The following is a 23,622-nucleotide window of genomic DNA, read 5'->3' as shown; positions in this document are numbered from 1 at the left end:
CGGAAGCGAGATCTTAGGCTCGGAACAAACTCCATGAACGCAAGCAGAACCGGTCACCTGAAACTGAGACACAGTTTTACAGAGATCTGCTACCTCCAGTGAAAGACCCTGCATGCGGTCAATCAAGGCTGAAACCGGATCCATGCTTAAGACGGTTATGGCGGTTTATAATGTCACGGATGGTGTTGCAGAAAACTGGAAGTTATAAATAAACATCCGACTGACTTGATCCCAAACTAAGGAACATATGGGTGAGCCCTATAAAACCCCTAGAGCTCTCCCTGACTGCTTTGCCCATGCAAAGATCTTTATGATAGAAAATTGCATGCCCTCGTACCTAGACTGAGTGACACCTGAAAACCCTATAATAGTGAGGGGACACGACCACCGGCTCCCTGCACTTAATACGGAGGGAGTCAGGGTCACTTAGAATCAAGTCAGCACGGAAACACAAATAAAGGAAAAGACTTATCTGAGGAACCAGCAGTTGCTGCCTCTTGCAGTGAACACAATCCAGGAAGTAGTATAAACCGCAAAGTGAGGCAGTATGGGAGGGAATATAAAGGGAGGCAATCAGTGTAAATAGATGACAGCTGGGAGAAGGAAAAGAGATGACAAAGTGAAACCAAAACAAAGAACATCATGCAAGAGGTACAGAAGAACGTCTGCCACAGCTTCTCAGAGAGCTGGCGGTGACACTTGCAAACTGGGACATGAAGCTAGGTATCGTAGTTGAGTGAGTTTCTTGTGCTCTAGCAGCAGGCACAGTTTCACTGCGCCCAGGGCCACGGCCTCTGCGTGCACCATCAGCAGAACGGCCGCTTCCCCGTCCCTTACTGCTCGCCTTGCGCATATTAAATGGTATATATGCTTGCAAGTATGTCACACATACAATAGTGCAGGTTTTATAAGTGTATGCGTAAATAAAGTACCGTACACAGAATGTCACGATATTTTTAAGATGCGCACAGGTTAAACAGGAGGTATAGCGCAAGTAATGTCACTGTCATCACCGCCTAATAAAAAATTACACTGAATGAATGTCACTGATATTTAGGATGGGCACACGTTAAACAGGAGGCATAGTGCAAGTAATGTTACTGTCACCACCACCTAATAAATAATTGCACTGAATGAATGTCACTGATATTTAGGATGCACACACGTTAAACAGGAGGTATAGCGCAAGTAATGTCGCTGTCACCAGCGGCTAATAAAAAAAATGACACTGAATGTCACTGATATTTCGGATGTGCTAATGTTATACTGGAGATGTAGCGCAGGTAATGTAACTGTCCGCAGTGGACACTGTCTACGGAAAAAAAGTACACTGGATGTCAGATATTTTTAGGCTGCGCACACGTTAGACAGGAGATGTAGCGCAGATAATGTCGCTGTCTGCAGCGGCCAAACAATTGCAAGGTATTTAGTGCAGGTTGCGCTAAAAATATATATTGCTGCCAGATATAACTATAGTCCTTATAAGGACTTTTTGGTCTCTAGCAAGTTTTAGCAATTTAGCGCAGGTTGCGCTAAGAATATATATTGCTGCCACACACAACAATAGTCCTTAAAAGGACTTTTGGGTCTATAACAAGTATAAAAGCTAAAATAATACTAATTCACTCCCTACACTATCTTTCCCTTCTGCTCTCCATCTCTCGTGTCCCGGCCAGCCAATCACTGTAATGCCAGTAGCTTGGCATTACAGTGAATGGCAGTACTCACCTGCACGTTTATTGGCCGCGTAGCAGCCAACAAACGTGCGGGGAGGAGACTCGAGCATAGCGCTCGAGCACACGCGGTATTCGGGCGAACACTGCGATATGCCGAGCATCGCGATGCTCGAGTAAAATTAGTGTTTGGCCAAGCATGCTCGCCCAACACTAATAACAGCATATAATAATACACACAATTTTATAACATTGCAATATTCAAAATTTGGCATAACACAAAACAAAAAAATAAAGCTACTAGAAAAAATGAAACCACATGTTTCTTGGGACTTATTTTTGCATTTTCCTTTGAAGATCGGACCATATGCCTCTGGAAGACAGATAACTGCAACTGTAATGAGTCCACCTTAAGAACTCCCTCCCTCCTCATCCCCTCTCCACTAGAATGACGTCACACTGGATACAGGGATCAGATAAATGTGCTTATGGAGCAACTGTTGAGCCACAAGAGCACCAGAGGGCATCTGCAGAACAGCTCCCAGGTAGAATCTAATGCCTTAAAGGCTGTGTGACTAAACTAACACCTATTACTGAGACACAAGTCTTTTTTTTCCTGCTAATCTTCTGCCTAGATCTTAGCAATTCTTGAATGCCTCTAAACTGTGTTTGACAGTAGATGTTGTGTGCATTTTGTTTGCCGGGGCTTACTGTGCCAGCTGGGACTTTACAGCAACCCATTTGTTCACTAATCACAGGGGATCAGCTGTTTTCAAAGCTCCAAACAGACTGCATGGAGACAGAAACTGCTGCCTATAACTCAGCACTGTGATTACCTATGACTTGGTTGTCAGTCTCATTCACCAATATCTGCATCTGATAACTGTTGGCATTTTACTGGACACATAAAATGGAAACATAATGATTCTATTTCCACTACAGTATGATAAAGCTCCATAGAACATTTCTAGTCATATCATTTATTTGTTGAAAATATCTTCTTTGTTTTATTAATAAGCTTTATAAGACACCCCACAACCTCAATTTTAGGAATTTCTACTACTGGTATAGTTTTGTTTTTTAACTACCAGTCTGTCCAATGGACAAGCTATGTATATATAATTAAAACTTTTCAACTGTTCCAGTTTTATATTCCTCTTCTAGATTTATGTTTTAACAAACAATCCAGTGCATCTGTAGACCACAATAGAAAACAAAGCTGTAACATTAATGCTAATATCTGCACAAATGGCCAATAAGATCTACCATCTACTGGATATCAACTTGTTCATAGAATTGCTAAAATAATCTCCACAGTTACCTTGCAAATACTTTCCATTAATGGCTGGCTGTCCATTGATTGAAAGTATGTGAGCAAATGGCTTTGATAGCCTTGACCACTATAACCACTGAAAAAACCTGACCAACGTTCAGACATTTATCTAATGTTTAGGAGCACCTTTAAGTTGGGTTGACAAAAGGTCAGACATCACTTCACTATATACTGTATTGACATATCCACATAGATTTGCTTGCAACTCCTTGTTATTGTATAGCCAAATGATTTGCCAATCTGAGTCCAGTATAAGGATTGTATTTCTAAGAGAACAACCTTCAATCTAAAAAGTAGTTCTCAAAGGCATACAAACTTATCTAAAGTCATTCAGTCCAATACATTGAAATAGGTAGTAAAGACATAAAATTTCATATATAAGAACAGAAATGTAGTGCACATAAGGCCCCTTTCACATGAGTGAGTATTCCGCGTGGGTGCAATGCGTGATGCGAATGCATTGCCCCCGCACGGAATCCGGACCCATTCATTTCAATGGGGCTGTGTAGATGTGTGTTGGTTTTCACACATCAATTGTGTGTTGCGTGAAAATCTCAGCATGTTCTATATTTTACGTTTTTGACTCAATGCTGGCTCCATAAACATGAATAGAGCTACGTGAAAATCACATTGTATCCGCATCAAGTGCAGATGCGATGAGTTTTTTACGGATGGTTGCTAAGAGATGTTGTTTGTATACCTTCAGTTTTTTATCACGCGTGTGCAAATCGCATTAAATCGCATTGCAACCGCACGATAAAAACTGAACAACTGAACGCGATCGCAGACAAAACTGAATGACTTTGTTTGCGAAATTGCGCATTTTTCACTGAATGCATTCGCAGCACTTCCAGACCTAATCCGCACACGCTTGTCTGCAAGGGGCCTAACACCCAGATTTCATCTTCCATTTTACATCTGCATGATCTCCATTCTTTCGAAAAGCTGATGCTATATTTATGGGGCAAGTATTTTCTTTGATCTCATTACGCCATTCCCTACTGCATGTCTACCATCCGACTCCAAATTTCTTAAAATGTGATAATGGTTATCCATAAGATATATAGTAAGTATGGCTCATTTTTAAGCCTTACTTCCTTATATTAAAAGATTACCATCAGTACAGATACAATTCTAAAGCAAATCAATAAGCCCACACAATTTTTATTCCTAGCTAAGATAGTGAGGACATATACCCATGTTTCAGAAAAGCTTGGACTCAACTTTCATGTTGCTGAAGACCTGATGGTCTGACCAGCTGCTCTGGACAGCACCAAAGAACTGTATTCCCTGAGATCTACTGCCATGACTTCCTCCTGTGTGTGTGCCAGCAATGAATGCTTTGCTAGGAGATTGATTACACCAGCACCTGTCACATAGCATACATTCAGAGCTGTCCTGTGTGACATGCCCCGAAAGAGTGTCCCAGACCAGGACCTATAAAATGGATTTTAAAAGGATTTTGTGATACATCTGTACATTTTTTCCATGGTACAGGAATAACAAGATATTGGGGTAAACATTGCAAAAATATTATTTAAAGTAACTAAATAGGACTATAAATACAGTAATAAGCTCACTTGTTGGACACCCTAATAATCCATAACTAAAGGCTTATTTGACGTCACTTCCCAATTCTACTCAGAGGGTCTAGATAAAGGGGGTCAATTATTAAGCTGAAATACGCCTATATCTGTGCCTTTTTCCCGCTCACGCCAGGTCTAAAATGTGGCGTGTCGTGGGCAGGGAAGGGAACGGGCAGGCAGGCCGGTCTTCATTACCGTATATGCCGGTGTATAAGACGACTGGGCGTATAAGACGACCCCCAACTTTTACACTGAAAATATAGAGTTTGGGATATACTCGCCGTATAAGACTACCCCTTTTTCAACATGCTTGTTGCTGGCATCATGGCATAGGCTGGCTGACTATCCAACCAAGTAGTTACCAGCCCACACACCCCAAAGGCCGGCGTAATGTTATACTTCCCTACTTCGTGAGATTTCCCTACCCTCGTCACTTCAGGTCGCACCGGACATGACGTGAGAAGGTGTGCAGCGCCGCGCAGGCGCACAACGACAGGTTAGGGAAATTTCACAGCAGAGTGCGCATGCGCCAGGAGCCTCGCCGGCGGTTAGGGTAGGGAAAAACTATGGGCCAATGCGCAGGCGCAGTGATCGGATGGATGTTCTCAGCTGAACACCGGCCGACACTGCGCATGCATCGGGAGCCTCACCAGCGGTTAGGGAAGGGAAAAATTACGTACGGGCCAGTGCTTTTTCCCTACCCTAACCGCTGGTGAGGCTCCCAGCGCATGCGCAGTGTCGGCCGGTGTCCAGCTGAGAAAATTAGTTTCCAATGTAGTATTAATAACTAAACAATTAAATACCGGTAATAAACATATTGCATTGTCTACTTACCACCAGGACAATAAGATGATCTGGACTCTGGCTGCAGTCTGGCTCTGGGGACTCCATTGTCACTCTCTTCTCCCCTCCCTTGTCACTCTCTTCCCCCCCCCTTCCCTTGTCACTCTCATTATCCCCCCCCCTCTCCCTTGTCACTCTCATTATTCCCCCATCTCCATTGTCACTCTCATTATTCCACCCCCCCTCCCTTGTCACTCTCATTATTCCACCCCCCCCCTCTCTTGTCACTCTCATTATTCCACCCCCCCTTCCCTTGTCACTCTCATTATTCCACCCCCCCTCCCTTGTCACTCTCATTATTCCCCCCTCTCCCTTGTCACTCTCATTATTCCACCCCCCCTCCCTTGTCACTCTCATTATTCTACCCCCCCTCCCTTGTCACTCTCATTATTTCCCCTCCCTCCCCCCTTGTCACTCTCATTATTTCCCCTCCCTCCCCCTTGTCACTCTCATTATTCCCCCCCCCTCCCCCCTTGTCACTCTCATTATTTCCTCCCCCCCTTGTCCACTCTCATTCTACTCCCCACCTCCACCTCTAGTGTAGGCTGGCGTGCTCTGTTCGATCCGCGGTACAGGAGAATTTGTTTCCTGTACCCGGCGGACTGACAGGAAGTGCACACTAAGCGAGCACTTCCTGTCAGTCCGGCCGGGTACAGGAAACAAAAGCTCCTGTAGCCGCGGATCGAACAGAGCTCGGCCACGCTACATTAACAGCACACAGCAGGCGCAGGCAGGATTCTTTAGAGCGGCAAGCGCTCAGCCTCAGCCGCTCAGGCGGCGCAGCATGAGGGGCGCCGCCGGCCGCCCGAACTTATATACGGTAAGCAACTTTTTTTTTTTAAGCTGCAATGGGCGCCGGGCGCCCCCTGCTAAGTACAGGGGAGGGGGAGATGGAGGGGGCGGGGGGCCCGCCCCGAGGGAGAACACAAGTGCCGCCTCGCCTGCCGCATATTACATTGCGAGCTGTCGGCCGCACAGCCCGCACACCCCAAAGGCCGGCCCTGATTCGGGCGTCCCGGCACTGCAGCGCCCTCCATACCCGGCGTATAAGACGACCCCCCACTCTAGAAAATATTTTCTAGGGCTCAAAAGTCGTCTTATACGCCGGTATATACGGTACTATTTTCTACACCTGTTTTATGAGTAGAAAAAGGTCTAAATGCAAGACAGCTAGAACTGGAGGAGGATTCACCAAAGTTATGAAGAGGTCGGCGCCTCTTCATAACTTCAGCAGAACCACTGTCAGCTAAGGAGTTTATTAAGAACGGTGTCTAAAATGCTGGTCTTAATAAATGTGCCCCAAATTGCGGTCAAATTCGTAGCGCAGTGGAAAAGGAGAGAGGAGGAGAGTAAACGGGCGGGCAGAGGCACACGGAGGGCGGGGTTATGAGCCGTTGAGGAGGTGCTGCCTGGGGCTCGGACGATTGAGACGCCGCCCTGGGCACTTGAGAGGGCGCATTTACAGAATCTTAAAAGTTTATTTTTGGCTGAAAGAAAACTCCATTAGATACAACAAAGGTACCGTTTTTAAGTTCTGGGTGGCACATATAACGCTATTTGATCAGTCTAATATGCTCAAATGTGGTGACAGACTCCCTTTAAAAGGGCTGTGCAGCAATATACTGTGTATTGATGATCTATCCTCAGGATAGGTCATCAATATCAGATCAGCAGGGGCTCAAAACTCAGCAGCTGATCAGCTGTTTGGAGAGCACGCAGTGCTCCATGTGAGTGTCGCTTCCTGTTCATTATACTGCACTTTGTCTCGGAAGTTACAGCTGTGCAGTATAATGACAACTACTTCAATTGAATGAAGTGAGTACTTGTTATTATACTGCGCCACCGGTCCATAGGAGACGACGTGTCTTGTAATGAATAGTATTGATTGCAAATATTCTAATTGCTAATTTTTATTGCGAATATCGGCACTTCGAGGATTTACAAAGATGTAGAAGAGTGGTATATATTCGTAATCGCAAATATTCTAGATTTTTTTCTTCAGTAACCTCCCTTCTTGCTTGTGGGCCGATGAGAAGGCTGCAATGTCTTTGTCAGAGCTAAGCAACATCCCTAGGAACAAATAGGAAAGTCGCCTACCCCTTAACCATATAAGAAACTCCCCAGCAGCATTTTCTGCTGTTTTTCATTTGCAGGTTCGAGAGAAGAGAACAGTGACATTGCTATGCTCTGTGCTTCAATCTGGATCCTATTCCCTATCCTATTACATTAGATAGTTTAGCTCATATAATATTACAGATAGTGGGAGATAGTCCACTGTAGGTTAGATAGTGATATATTGTAGCTGATAGGTTCCAGTGGCAGGGTGGTTAGGTAGTGTGATAGGAATTACTGTTTCTCTGCTGTCCAGACAGTACATACTTACATACATACATACATGCACAGACATAGTGATGTCACAACTAATACTTAGTGCACCAATCAGTGATATCTACTCAGACCTGATAAAATGTGAAGTTCCATGTATTGCGCAATAAATATGCGCATCATTGGTGCCAATTTGCGAAAAAAATGACTGGAGATCACAAATATTATGCAAAATATTTGTGAAATATCGCGAAAACGAATATTGCCTATGCAGCTCATCACTAGTAATGAAGAGAAAGCAGCACTCGCATCGAATGACACCTCCTCTGCAAATAGCTGTTTTGTGGGGTTGCTTGGTGTTGACATTGGTCATCAATATATGTTGCTGCACAACCCCTTTACATTTGCTAAAAGGACATGTTCCATTACTTATTTTATTTTTTGTTTCTAAGGAGGAGTCCCACATCTTGTCACTTGTCCTTGCTAAGTATTGCCTGCAAATATTCTTATAACATGGTAGTCATATTGGCGGCTAATTGAGTGCAGCTTCAACCTCTCCTTTAATACCACTGTGTCTCTTTTAGGTCTCCTAGGTAGAGAAAAACTAAGTTTTGAAAAATTAGATTCGGCAGCTTCGCCGAAATTTGACAAGAAATTTGATTTGTTACGAAGTAATTTGTCACAAATCTCTATAAATCAGGTATACAGAGGCCCACTGTGCCTTAGGGTATGGCCACACGGAGAGGACTTGCTGTGGGTGGGTTGCGGCCAGGCTGCGGTGAATAACCGCATGACCAATTAGCCTGCAGCTGCCTTTCATTTAATAATGAAAAACGCACTGTATAGTTAGTCTTCATTGTTAATGGCTTTAATGCACCTTTAAACAGAGGCTGTACCTACTTCTCCAATCCCAGCACTCTCCTGCCCTACAGGTGGGAGCCCTACTTCTGTCATTTGCTTTTCCTCCCTTTCCACATCGTCTAATATCAATAAAAATATGTCATCAGGAACATCCAGCTGCTCCTCTTTCTGAATATTGCTGAAATTTCTAGGACCTGGAAACTTTGAAGGATGATCTGGAAGAGGTAAAGCCAGAAAAACATGAGGATTGTCATTATTAATATCTGGCCCCCATAAGGGGTGCAGATTGGATGGTATTGGTTGGCATGCTGGCAGTAGAATAATAAAAGCCTCCAACTTATTGGTATTGAATTACATATCTGAGTTTACAGCTGATGTAGGAATAAGTAAATGTAGGAATGAATAAATAAAACTGACTCAGAATACCTCTCCCTGCAGTCTCCCTATACTCTCCCTGCAGTCTCTCTGCACTCTCCCTCTTCAATATTCTTATATTAATCATTTTCAGCAACACTGTCCCTAGCACATGAGCACTTGCTACCTCTCTTTCTATGCTAAGCTCACAGGACAATGGTGGGGACCGTGTGGGATGAGGATTTTATAGGGCTGTGACATCACAAGGGGGTGGCTACTTGGGGATTAGCTGGGTCCATGGCATTATGGGTGATCTTGCATTCCTGGGCTTGTCTCCTCCACACCTAATTTTGCTTTGCAACACGTGCAGCCGCAATTTTTAGGAAAACCTGATTCGTTACACACGAAGGCAACGAAAATATTTGATTCATTCCAAATTTAAGTTTTCCTCAACTTCAGATTGAATTCCGCTTCAAATGCTTCGCTCCTAGGTTAAAGATGCCTATATAATAAATAATAAGATGTAAGCAGAATACAAGAGAATTTAGCATCAGCACTTTCATGCTAGTAGTTATATGACTATAACTAGCACATGAGCAGACCAATATTAGTACATGCAAACTTTTCTCATCTGAGTTTTTTATGGCTATGAAAATGGGATCATTAACAGAGAAATCTATAAACAGCTAGACCCAAGACCAGAAACAAGAAACTTTGGAAGAGATTTCTACTTTGGACAATTCTATATTCTTAGCAGTGTCCCTGATGATAAAATGATCACAGGATGTCCCACAGCAAAAACTCATCAATTAGCTGTAATCTGTCTGGACATTTCAGGTCCACAAGGTAAAAATTCTGTGCAGCCACTATACCCTGGTTGAGTAGCCTAAATGGAGAGCCATATCTATTAAATTTAAAAGTCCATATTAGCATATTTTAAAATTGATTTCCTAAACGATTTCCTGCAAAGAAGCTATAAAGATCTTCTGACAACGAGAAATACACGTATGCACAAATATATGTTTACCTATTTCTAAAGTATCTCAGATCTAGAGTTAAGTGAGATATTTTTGGGTAGCAATCACAATAAAACACCAAAGACACTCTCTTAAAATAGAAATACATACATATAATTTCATTGCCAGCAATGAAAATCACACTAAAGGAAAATGAAGTTGAAGACAGCTGGCATGATTGCATGCCCCTTTTGTGTGTCTAGAGTAATATACTGTATAATACTACCGTTTAGATGACATGGCATTAAAGTATACAAAGTCTTAAGAGTGCTAATCCCTCACACTCATTAACTGATGACCATTTGACTTTAAGTAAAGTTGTTTTCAGATGGCCGTGTGTGGTCCGTTAAATGAGGCATATTTCATGGACTGACCGAGACTCATATAAGCTGTACTCACTGCATCCTAGTGATCTGTGATGCTGTGAGTTCCAGTCTGACCCTGGGTCTACTGTCCCATACTCGCAACTCATATTGAGTACAGTACATTAGACCCACGGTTGGGCGGGGAAACTTATATCATCATAAATCTCTATGATGTAGTGAGCTCAGTCCAGGAAATGTGTCCATCACCTGGACTTTCATGAACCACACACACCCATGTGAAAGCAGCCTTAAGGGAGTTCTCTGGGAATTAATAAAATAAAATGACTGAAAATACTTAAATGTTATCTTATTAAAATATAATTCCCAAACACATTTCATTAGTTATAATGGCTTTGTTTTGTTTTAGTGAGCAATCACAGGGGAAATAAAATGGCCGCTGTTCTATTAGTACATACAAAACCTGTCCTAATCACACAGCAGTTACTTTACAACACTGAGGTAAAGAGATGCCTCATACTCTTCTCTGCTCTGCTTGTAAGGGATTATGATACTGAATACAGTTTAATATGGTCTTCAGCTGAATCTCTGTGGGAATGGAGTTGATGAGGAGATATGAAGTACAGAGAGTACGGACAGGAAAGACTGTGGTGATGTGGGGCTGTGGTATTGGAGACTGCATACAAGTGCAGCTGCTCATTACCCCCACCCCCACCCTCTTCCCTGTACTTCATGTCTCTTCATGAACTCCATTCCTACAGAGATTCAGCTAAAGATCTTATCAGCTATATTCAGGATTAGTGATGGCGGAACATCGGCCGGGACGATTCGCGAACACGATCGTGCGCATGCGATCAAATGTTCACGAACCGCAAGTTCGCGGTGGGCCCCATTCACTTTAATTGCAGGCGAACCTGAAAAACCTTCAGCTCATATTTGCAGCCACCAAATACTTACTAGAAGTGCACAAATAGTCCCACAACACGGACAGTGACATACTAGAGGGGGATCAATAACAAAAAATCCCACAAAAAATATGTATTTTAATCAGGGGCCATTTTTATGCGTCTTAAAGGGAAATTCTCAAAAATGTGCCCTGCTGGAGCCTAGAAAATTTTATTTTAGGCCACGGGAGGTATGGGCCCTAAAAATTTGGCTCTTACCTGACATAAAAGAAATTGTGATTATGTGGCTCCGTGGTACATTATGCGGTCACTGAATAACAATTTTACTGTAGCCCACTGGAGTACAGGCCCCAAACATAAGGCATTCACAGGACAGGAAAAGATCAAGTGATTATGTGCTGAGGTACATTAGGTGGTCATTGAATAAACAATTTAACTGCAGGCCAGTGAGTACAGGCCCCAAACATTAGACATTCGACCGGACAGAAAAGATCAAGTGATTATGTGGGCTAGAGGTATATTAGACGGTCATTGGATAACAAATTTACTGCAGGGCCAGTGGAGTACAGGCCCCAAACATTAGACAGTGACCGGACAGAAAAGATCAATGATTATTTGGCTAGAGGTACATTAGACGGTCACCGTCTATAACAATTTTACTGTTGGCCAGTTAGACTATATTCCCCATAAAAATATGCATTCATTGATACAGAAAAAGACAAGTGATTATGTGGCTGGAGATATATTAGACGATCATTGGATATCAATTTTACTGCAGGCCAGTGGAGTAACAGGCCCCAAACATTAGGCATTCACCGGACAGAAAAAGGCCTTTTATGCCGGCTGTATTTTACATAAGACTGGGGACCATTCTTTGTTCCTGGGTTTTGGCGGATATGTGTGGGCTGGCATGAGGAATTTCAATTGAAAGTGGTCGTCACAGGTGTTGAATTCCTCAGAGAATCATGCCTCATTCATTTTTAGAAATGTGAGGTAGTCCACACTGTTGTGAGCTATGCGAGTGCGCTTATTGGTAATGATCCCCCTTGCTGCGCTGAACATCCTTTCAGACAAGACACTCGATGAGGGGCAAGCCATGAGTTCAATGGACACAGGTCAAGCCTGCACACCCAGTAGTTCAGGGGTTTCTCGCTTCTCTGAGCCGTTAACCCGATGTAGTCGGACACCTGTAGGCCTAGGCGTTCCCTGAGGCTGGATCTGGAGGCCGGCTTTCGATAGGTTGGCTGCAAGAATGATCTCATATCCGAAGTGACCAACACATCTTAAAACCGCCCTCTTCTTGCATGCGCGGTAGGATTGGTACCCGCAACTGTTTCTCTGTGGGTGGAAATTCCTCTGAAAGTGCCCGCAACAGCAGAATGCAGCATCTCTCGCAGCAAGGCCTGGAAATGCAGCATTCTAACAGTCCTCTGTGATGCTGGTAACATGTCCACCATTTTGTGTTTGTACCAGGGGTCTAAGTACGTTTACACCCAGTACTGGTCCTTGCCCTTTATTCTTTTTATACGGGGGTCCCTCTTCTAACACTAGAGCATGAAGGCCCCCATTTGCACTAAATTGGAAGCGGAGGAGCGCTCTGGCTCCTGCTCATCGCTCAGGAGAATGTCGTCCTCGGTCTTCCCCCCATCCACAGACAACACCAGGGATCCCGAAAAGTTTAAAGCCTGCTCTTCTTGCTCCTCCTCCTCCCCCCAGGCTCCATCATCCTTTGACTCCTCTTCAGACTCCTGCTGACTTGGCTCAGATGGAGTAGCCCCCCAGGGAATTCATTCAGCATTGCGACTTCCTCATCTTCTAGCTCTTGCTCCTCGACGGCTTAATCAATGACACGACGCAGTGCATGCTCCAGAAAGAAGGCATAAGGCACAAGGTCACTGATAGAGCCTTGGCTGCGACTGACCAGTTTGGTGATCTCCTCAAATGGACGCAGATGTCTGCATGAGTCGCGCATGAGCAGCCACTGGCGCAGTGAAAAGAAACCAAGCTCCCCAGAACCTGTCCTGCTGCAGAGTTCATACAGGTAGTCGTTAACGGCGTGTTGCTGCTGGAGCAGCCTATCAAGCATATGAAAGGTGGAGTTCCAGCACATCAGGCTGTCACAAATCAGACGTCTGATGGGCAGGTGGTGTCGCCGTTGAATGTCAGCAAGGCGAGCCATAGGCGTGTAAGATGTTCTAAAATGGCCAGAGATTCTCCTGGCCTGCCGCAAGACATCCTGGACTCCGGGGTATTTGGCAATGAATCGCTGCACGACTAAGTTCAGGACGTGCCCCATGCACAGCACGTGTGTCATTTTGCCCTGTTTCAGCGCGCTCAGCAGATTGGCACCGTTGTCGCACACCACTTTACCAACTGTCAAATTGAGCGGGGTTAGCCACTGATCGGCCTGTTACCGCAGAACTAAAAGCAGTGCAGGACCAATGTGGCTCTTGGCTTCCAGGCACAACAGCCGCAAAACAGCATGGCAACGTCTCACCTGGCACATCGAATAGGTTCTGGGGAGCTTGGGCGTTGCAGAGGAAGAGGTGGTAGCAGTGGAAAAGGAGGAGTCAGCCGAGGAGGAGACGGAGGATGGAGTAGAAGAAGGAGAAGAAGAGGCAGGCCTGCATGCAATCCGTGGCGGTAAGACCAAATCCACACTTATGCCACGGGTTACATGCTTGACAGCCGCCATAAAGTTCACCCAGTGGGCAGTAAAAGTTATGTACATACCTTCCCTGCCCGTGTTTTGTAGACCATGTGTCTGTGGTCAGATGTATCTTGGCACCGATCAGTGTGTGCCAGAGATACATTCACTTGGCCGCTGAACGTGGCTCATATAGCTCTGGGATGCCATTCTGGGAGAAATATTTCCTTCCGGGGGACCTTCCATTGTGGGTGTGCCAATGGCCTAAAATTAATCTAAAGGCCTCCGAGTCCACCGTTTATATGGCAGGTAGTTGGCGGGGCTAGCAGTTTCGGACAAGCTAGTGGTCAGCAGTTGAGCAAGAGGGTTATCCGGCGTCATCAACTTTTTACGCTCGAACATTTGGGCCAGGAAAGCCTGCCTTTTGCCAGATGAACGTGACTATGGCACGATGGAAGGTGGAGTGGAGGACAAATGGGAGGAGAGAGGAGAAGAGGCAGGACGTGGAGCGCCGGAAGTGTAGCTTTGTGGGTTCTGAAGGTGTTGCTCCCACTGGGTTCGGTGATGGGAGGCCAGGTGCCTTCTTAAGGTGGTCATCCCTAAGTGAGAGTTGGGCTTACCGCGACTTATGTGTTGACAGCACAGGCTGCAGATGGCAACACTATTGTCAGCAGCTGACACGTTAAAAAAAGCCCACACTGTGGAGCCATGTGAAGGCATCCTGGGAGCGCCAGATGTGACCGTGCATGGTGGCTGGCTTACTCCAGATACATTTGCAGTCTTTTTTTTGCCTCCTGTGCACTGCGAGTTCTGCCTGCTTCTCCTCCTTATGCCCCTATCTGCTGCTCTGTCTCTCCCTCTGAACTCCCCTCAGTTTCCTCTCTTGTTGGTACCCACGTGACATCCATCGACACGTCATCATTGTCACCTTCACCACCACTGACATTAGAGAACTCGGAGTAGGCAGCAACAGCGGGGACCTCCGTCCTTGGGCTGATCTGGGTACTGTCCTCAGACTGCTGAGTGGCGGCCGTTGCTACCTCCTCTTCCTGATCCGATGCTAAGAATGACTGCGCATCGGTAAGGTCTGGGAATGGATGGGAAAATAATTTCTTTGACTCGAGTGGAGCGGCTTTTTGTGGTGGTGGTGTCTTTGGGTGTGCACAAAGCAGAGAGTGAGGAGGGTGCAGATACGGAGTATGAGGAGGGTGCAGAAGCGGAAAGCTGAGTGAGCCATTCAACCAACACTGGTGCGTCCTCTGACGTAATCGCACGCACCTTCTCCAACTTCCAACTTAGGCTCCGGCCTGGTGCACCTGCCCAACCCCTACCCCCCTGGGGAATGGCTTGCCTCTTCCTCTGCTTGTCATTTTCAAAATGACCCTGTGACAGTAATTTGTGGAAACAGGTATATAGAACCCCTTAATGAGCATTTGCTGGAAGTGGTATATCAAACCCCTTAATCAATATTTGGTGGAAGCCGGTGTATCGTAGGCCTCAATTAATATTTGGTGGAAGCCGGTGTCTCACACCCTTCAATCAATATTTTGTGGAAACCGGTGTCTCACACCCCTCAATCAGTATTTTGCGGAAGCAGGTAATCAGAACACCTTAATCAGTATTTTGTGGAAGCAGGTATATCGCACCCCTTAATCAGTTTTTTTGGGGGCAACAGGTATATCACACCAGTTGCAATTAGTTATTCCACTAACATTTGTCCCTCTATCTAGATGCTTTATCTCAGCAGAACCACACACAACTGCTGCACAATACAAATGCACTAAAATATGCTTTCTATATTAGAAGGTACACTCACCTAAAGAATTATTAGGAACACCATACTAATACGGTGTTGGACCCCCTTTTGCCTTCAGAACTGCCTTAATTCTACGTGGCATTGATTCAACAAGGATCTGGATTAGCATTCTTTAGAAATGTTGGACTCCCATATTGATAGGGATAGCATCTTGCAGTTGATGAGATTTGGAGGTATGCACAATCCAGCGCTTCGAAGCTCCCGTTCCACCACATCCCAAGATGCTCTATTGGTTGAGAACTGGTGACGTGGGGCCATTTTAGTACAGTGAACTCATTGTCATGTTCAAGAAACCAATTTGAAATGATTGGAGCTTTGTGACATGGTGCATTATCCTGCTGGAAGTAGCCATCAGAGGATGGATACATGTTCTCATTCTGTTTACGCCAAATTCGGACTCTACCATTTGAATGTCTCAACAGAAATCGAGACTCATCAGACCAGGCAACATTTTTCCAGTCTTCAACAGTCCAATTTTGGTGAGCTCGTGCAAATTGTAGCCTCTTTTTCCTATTTGTAGTGGAGATGAGTGGTACCCGGTGGGGTCTTCTGCTGTTGTAGCCCATCCGCCTCAAGGTTGTGCGTGTTGTGGCTTCACAAATGCTTTGCTGCATACCTCGGTTGTAACGAGTGGTTATTTCAGTCAACGTTGCTCTTCTATCAGCTTGAATCAGTCGGCCCATTCTCCTCTGACCTCTAGCATCCACAAGGCATTTTTGCCCACAGGACTGCCGCATACTGGATGTTTTTCTCTTTTCACACCATTCTTTGTAAACCCTAGAAATGGTTGTGCGTGAAAATCCCAGTAACTGAGCAGATTGTGAAATACTCAGACCGGCCCGTCTGGCACCAACAACCATGCCACGCTCAAAATTGCTTAAATCACCTTTCTTTCCCATTCTGACATTCAGTTTGGAGTTCAGGAGATTGTCTTGACCAGGAGCACACCCCTAAATGCATTGAAGCAACTGCCATGTGATCGGTTGACTAGATAATCGCATTAATGAGAAATAGAACAGGTGTTCCTAATAATTCTTTAGGTGAGTGTATATTAATGGTATATCACACCCCTCAATAATTTTTTTAGGGGGGGGGGGGCAACAGGTATATCACACCAGTTGCAATTAGTTATTCCAATAGTGTTTGTCCCTCTATCTAGCTGCGGTATCTCAGCAGAACCGCACACAACTGCTGCACAATACAAATGCACTATAATATACTTTCTATGTTAGAAGGTATATTATAGGTATATCACACCCCTCAATCAGTTTTTTTGGGGGGGCAACAGGTATATCACACCAGTTGCAATTAGTTATTTAAATAGCATTTGTCCATCTATCTAGCTACAGTATCGCAGCAGAACCACACACAACTGCTGCACAATACAAATGCACTATAATATACTTTCTATGTTAAAAAGTATATTATAAGTATATCACACCCCTCAGTATGTCACACCTATCAATAGCACAACTATACCAGTCCTAAAAAGGACTTTTGTGGCCCTAATAGCTAGCGTTTGGTGTCCCTAACAGTCTTTCCCTGCTCCACACAGCAACCTCTCCCTACACTGGCAAAAAACAGAATGTAAAATGGCTGCCAGATCGGGTTTTATTTTAGGGTAGGGGGTGTGTCCATGTGATGAAACGACTTAATTGGCTGTCCTGTCCCACCTGATGGATGTCTCATGGGTCAAAGTTCTGCGCTATGCAAAAAAAAATGGCTCGTGCGAATATCGCCATATGTTTGCATGTGAATTGCGAACGAGCATAACAACAAGCAAAACAACCGATGGGCAAGGCCATCTTTATTCAGAATCAAAATCACTGACAAGTAGAGTAGAAAGGAGTATGAGGCATATCTTTAGCTCAGTGTTCTGAAGTAACTCGTTCTGTGTGATTAGGACAGGTTTTGGGTGTACTAATTTTTATTAGTTTTATTTCCCTTAATTATTGCTACCTATACAAGATGAGCCTTTATATACAGTACAGACCAAAAGTTTGGACACATCTTCTCATTCAAAGAGTTTTCTTTATTTTCATGACTATGAAGGCATCAAAACTATGAATTAACACATGTGGAATTATATACATAACAAACAAGTGTGAAACAACTGAAAATATGTCATATTCTAGGTTCTTCAAAGTAGCCACCTTTTGCTTTGATTACTGCTTTGCACACTCTTGGCATTCTCTTGATGAGCTTCAAAAGGTAGTCCCCTGAAATGGTTTTCATTTCACAGGTGTGCCCTGTCAGGTTTAATAAGTGGGATTTCTTGCCTTATAAATGGGGTTGGGACCATCAGTTGCGTTGAGGAGAAGTCAGGTGGATACACTGCTGATAGTCCTTCTGAATAGACTGTTAGAATTTGTATTATGGCAAGAAAAAAGCAGCTAAGTAAAGAAAAACGAGTGGCCATCATTACTTTAAGAAATTAAGGTCAGTCAGTCAGCCGAAAAATTGGGAAAACTTTAAAAGTAAGGGCTATTTGACCATGAAGGAGAGTGATGGGGTGCTGCGCCAGATGACCTGGCCTCCACAGTCACCGGACCTGAACCCAATCGAGATGGTTTGGGGTGGGCTGGACCGCAGAGTGAAGGCAAAATGGCCAACAACTGCTAAGCATCTCTGGGAACTCCTTCAAGACTGTTGGAAGACCATTTCAGGGGACTACCTCTTGAAGCTCATCAAGAGAATGCCAAGAGTGTGCAAACCAGTAATCAAAGCAAAAGGTGGCTACTTTGAAGAACCTAGAATATGACATATTTTCAGTTGTTTCACACTTGTTTGTTATGTATATAATTCCACATGTGTTAATTCATAGTTTTAATGCCTTCATAGTCATGAAAATAAAGAAAACTCTTTGAATGAGAAGGTGTGTCCAAACTTTTGGTCTGTACTGTATATAATCAAAAAAATTTGTAAATCTAATTTTAATAAAGTAATATTTAAGTATTTTCAGTATTTTATTTTATTAATTCCCGGAGAACTCCGTTAAGTCAGTTACTGTGGCCTCTTCCTCAGCCTGTAACGTTACATACAGTGTCTCATGACCTTTGTGCAGCTCAGTCCTATTCCAGTGAACAGGATGAAGCTTCAATACCAAGTACACCCGCTATAAAATGTACATACTTCTGTTTGTGCAATGCATTTCTGTTTTTACCTTAAAATACAGATCAAAACTGTTGTCTAAAACTGGGTTGAAATGTCTAGCTTAGGCTAGTTTCACACTAGTGGCAGCCTTCTCCAGCAGGCTGTTCTGTCAGGGAAACAGCCTGCTGTATCTATGCTACCGCTAGTGCACCGTGCCTCCGGAAGTCCGCTCTGGCCCCATTCACTATAATGGGGGCGGGCCGGAGGTCAGGCAAACATGCCGAGAGGCGGCCGGAATAACACTACGACATGTAGTTTTATTCCGGCCGCCTCTCGGTATGTTTGACGTGCTGCGGCCCGAGCCTCCAGCCCGCCCCCATTATAGTAAATGGGGCCGGAGCGGACTTCTGGAGGCATGGTTCACTAGCTGTAGCACGGATCCGGCAGGCTGTTCCCCCGCCGGAACAGCCTGCCGGAGAAGGCTGCCGCTAGTGTGAGAGTAGCTTTACATACATAACAGATTATAGGATAAGCTTTGGTAATTTTTTTCACATGCAACGGATTTTGTTATGTAGGAATGCATACATTTCCTCCCTTCATTGCTGATCTCTATCTATTCTCTGATCTATTCCTTAAAATGAAGTTTTTCATCCCAATTATTGCTTACACACTAATCACAGTAATAAATAGTGGGGGGATTGAGTACATTTTTGTTACATCTTTTGATCCAAACAGAAATTTTCTAAGTATGTAAATCCAGCATTATCATTAAGGACTTGTGACAGGTGTTGGTAACATACTGTGCATACAGGGGTGGGATCCAGACAGTTCTCCCTAGTCCGGTAGAAACAGTTGTTAAAATCACAGAGAGTGGTGTAATTATATTAAGGTGGCACAGTATATGGTATACATATATATTCAGGGAGTGCAATGAGGAGCCAAAGATATGGTGAAAAATTCAGCTGAGTTGAGTCATGTCAAGTCGTCATGATAGTCTGGGATGGATGTAGAAGAAAAGGGAAGTGAATATCTGCAATTAGAGGAGATGTCACCAAGTCTTTGAATGTCAATGTTTTCTTCTGCCTCTTGACTGCAATTAATCAATACTAGAATTATGCTTCTGGGATTCGCGTCCCCACCTATTCCTTAGTTGAACTTGATGGACTTATGTCTTTTTTCAACCATATTAACTATGTATATATTTTTATTTATTTAGATTCCATATTTTTATATTGTATATTTGGAATATTGTAAATAATTATATCTGACATTAGTAAGCTATAGGCATATCTTTGTTGGCAGAGTAGGTAAGCTGTTGTTAAAAATTTTAATCCCACCCCTGAATCCCGTCCCTATGGACTGGGATTTCTATACTGCCACACGGTTACTTTGAAGTATGTAGTGTTTCTTATATCAAAAATTAGTTGAACAGTGATGGGCGAGTGGGATGCTTGGAAAGATCCTCTTGGCTGCTATGAGGCAATAATAGAACTCTGAGTCACAGTATCCTTGCATGGGAGGTATTTGGTTACATACCTTTTATGGATCCTACTCAGCTGGGATATCTGTATCTGCATTATACATCCCATCTATTCTTAGGTGGCACTTCAAGCCGAGTGAGCAGGCAAGATTACAATTACATTTTAATTCCTTGAACCAAGAGCACTTTTTTGCTTTTTTTTATTCATTTGACCTTAGCTTAAAGTTTATTTGTCTGTTTTATCCCTCTCAGAGCCTTCAATTGGCTGCACTAGAAAAAGTTGGCAAAAATGGCTTACAATGTATCCCTCGCTGGACCCGGCCCGTGGGGATTCCGTCTGCAAGGAGGAAAGGACTTTAACATGCCCTTGACCATCTCCAGAGTAAGTGTGATATGTTATAGTGCAGCATATGCTTTGAGTGACTTATGTGTAAGAAGATATTCCATAGGGCAAGATGTGTTTGGAATGAAGAAAATTAACAGGGTTTGTGAAATGTAGTTTGGTGAGTAGAAAAAGACCTGTAAGGCAGATCCTTAACTCTTTTCAGTCTGCAGAGGGTACTGTGTATACTAGATGTAGTCTTGTGCATATTAGAAATTGTAATTTTAAGCATTGCAGCATTTTTTAGATGTTTCAGAGGCAAGTTTGTCATGTGGTACAATATATAGGGGTAATGTGGTATCTATCGTTTTCATGGGACTGAATTATCTTAACCCAATGAGCTAGCTCAAGGTGTAAAAGTATCAGTTAGATCAGGCATGGTCAACCTGCGGCCCTCCAGCTGTTGCAAAACTACAACTCCCAGCATGCCCGAACAGCCTACAGCTATCAGCCTACAGCAGGGCATTGTGCGAGTTGTAGTTTTACAACAGCTGGAGGAACACAGGTTGAGCATGCCTGAGTTAGATGATATATTCAGCTCTCGGTCAAATTAGTTACAGTGCAGGCCTTTGAGAAGACCATTCAAAATTTTTATGGAATAGGGGTCTTCTGGGAGAGGGTGCATCCTCTCAAAGAAGATGGCCAGTAATAACCTGACAAAGTAAATCTGGTCTGGATAAGGGGGTGGTCTTGTCAAAGAGGTGGCCTTGTGGAGAGGTTTCACTGCATATGGCTTGCAATATCTTAAATGTATTTTAAAATGTCTAACATTTTTGAAGAACATTTATTATTTGTTTCTGATGAGTATTAAAAGGTGTCACCAGGGTGATAGAGTTTTCTTTACGTGGTTAATGTGGTACTTTGTGCTGGAGTTTATAGAGCCAGAAAGGAATATACCTGTATAGTCATATCTTTTTCCCTATTGTGGCTGTTATTAAAGCTCCTGTATTGGTTTTCACCCAGCTTTCCCTGAAACCCCAAAAACAAGTCTATCTAGACACATAATGGGCCATTGCAAATATATGTTGTCATTCAAGAGTCTGAAAATGCTGGATCACAGTCCTGAAGGGTATAGCAATAAAGGCCACATAGAGGAGGAAGATAAATCTTGTTGTTCATGCTCTTTAATGATCCAAAATGTAGATAGACAGACATAGATAATGATGAGATAAATAGATATGAGAGATAGATATGAGAGATAAATAGATATGAGAAATAAATAGATATGCGAGATAGATAGATAGATAGATAGATAGATAGATAACCGTTTTTGTTTAGTAGGTTTAACCCAGATGCTTGTACTTGCTGCGATTTGCTGCAATTTATATGAGAAGTCAGCATCAAGCATCAAGAGTTCATTTGCCCTACAGCGCCACCACAGGGGAAATTAAGCATTACACTGTTCCTTTTTAAATCAGATGTAGAGATTTACCTAGCTAAATGTGTCAGTATATATGGCTCAAAAATGGTATACATGCTTTGAACTCCATTTATTATATGTTTTAAACAGTTTTTGCCCCAAGATTTTAGAGCAAAGGAAGACAACACAATTTATCATAAGTCTCATCAGTAGTCTGATTGGAATGTACACTGTCTAAATATTAGAGAGGATTAGTAAATCTGCCCTCACGTATTTTACTTAGAGCAGTAAATAAAGAGTGAATCAGTGGAAATGTGACTGGCTGACGTTCTGTTGATGGGTGAATTTTCCGACACAGAGCCATAATTGGAGCATATAAGCAGATGGGGACATATTTCCCCTGATTCACTTGTTTCTTTTTATACGAGACACTTCACTAATTTTAGTTACATTAAAATGCTTAAAATTCCTGTGAAAGTAAATAGCGTAAATAATACCTGGCAATACTGACTGCAGGCATGCAGCTAACAAGCCCAGGTATTGCACACGCTAATAATAAACCATTGTATTTGGTCTGATCTGTTTGTGGATTGTGAAATGTCTTGTGCAGAACACATTACAACAACACTAAAACAGGGGATGGATCCCTGAGACCTCGGCATTGTGAGAAAATGTCCATTCCAGCATCTCATGTTGCCCCAAAACATTACATATTAGTTTTTATTAATGATAACCTGTACTTATGAAAAGCAGATTCTACATTCTTAAACCAGCCATAGAATTCAGTACATGGTATGAGCAGGGGACTTATCAAATTTCACGCAGAGGCATACAGAGGCTTTTTATGCTGGATTCTCTATGAAGTTCTGCACAAGGCCCATTTTCCTGCCTCTAGCCAAATCACTGCAGAGCTGGCGATCATGGAATTTCGGGGATAGTATGGTATTGTACAAACTTTTGCAAAGAGTTTTATTTCTTCTAAAAACCGGCATGTATTTTTAGCATATTTTTCACGATTTTTGCAGTGGTTTTAAGAGTGTTTTTAAACAAAATCCTTTTTTTTTTTTGCATTGTTCAAGCTCTATAGAGAAGCCTATAGGAAATGCCAGAAAAATAATGGCATACCAAGAGCATTAAAAAAAAACATGGACTTTAGTATCATCTAACTGAATATTGCTGTTTAAAAACACCACATGGTATTTACTTTATACTGTTGGTGATAAGTCTATAAACTGACCAAATATGGTTTTGGGCCCCTTATCTGGTCCATGATGCAAATGAAAACGGCTGGAGGATCTCTCACAGTCAAGGCCTGGAGAATGTGCACTAACCAAGAAACTCATATAAATGAACTCCTTGTCCATCGATTTTGGATTTACTTAAGACATTTTCTCATGGTCAGTATTTAGTCGATATTTTTCATTGGTATTTGTAAGCCCAAACCAGAAATGGATCCAGAACACAGAAGAGGCACAAACACATTTTTCCATCATAGTTTTTCTCTCTGTAGGTTCCACTCTTGAAAATGTTTTAAGGGAGGGCACCATATCTTGGTATATCTTTTGTGTATGTGTTGCTCACATTCTCTAACATAGTTTACTGCCCTTTTTTCTCCCCTCACTTTG

General features: G+C 43.2%; 1 protein-coding gene across 15 annotated transcripts in view; it reads left to right on the top strand.

Annotated features, from left to right (window-relative positions):
• Positions 1-2,167: 2,167 nt before the first annotated feature.
• LDB3 (LIM domain binding 3) overlaps positions 2,168-23,622 on the top strand; it is a 217,348-nt gene continuing 195,893 nt past the window's right edge. For 3 of the 15 annotated variants that reach the window (XM_040436934.1, XM_040436932.1, XM_040436935.1), the window contains exon 1: positions 20,433-20,637. In XM_040436934.1, the coding sequence (XP_040292868.1) occupies positions 20,545-20,637 (93 nt within the window). In that variant the 5' untranslated portion in view covers positions 20,433-20,544. Of the gene's footprint in view, positions 2,219-20,333; positions 20,400-20,432; positions 20,638-23,622 lie in introns of those variants that run through there. The other 12 variants (XM_040436936.1, XM_040436937.1, XM_040436939.1 and 9 more) reach the window with 9 other exon arrangements.

This window comes from Bufo bufo, chromosome 6, assembly GCF_905171765.1.
Source record: "Bufo bufo chromosome 6, aBufBuf1.1, whole genome shotgun sequence".
Taxonomy (NCBI): domain Eukaryota; kingdom Metazoa; phylum Chordata; class Amphibia; order Anura; family Bufonidae; genus Bufo; species Bufo bufo.
Note: the sequence above shows the minus strand (reverse complement) of the source record. Positions and strands in the feature narration are given on the sequence as shown.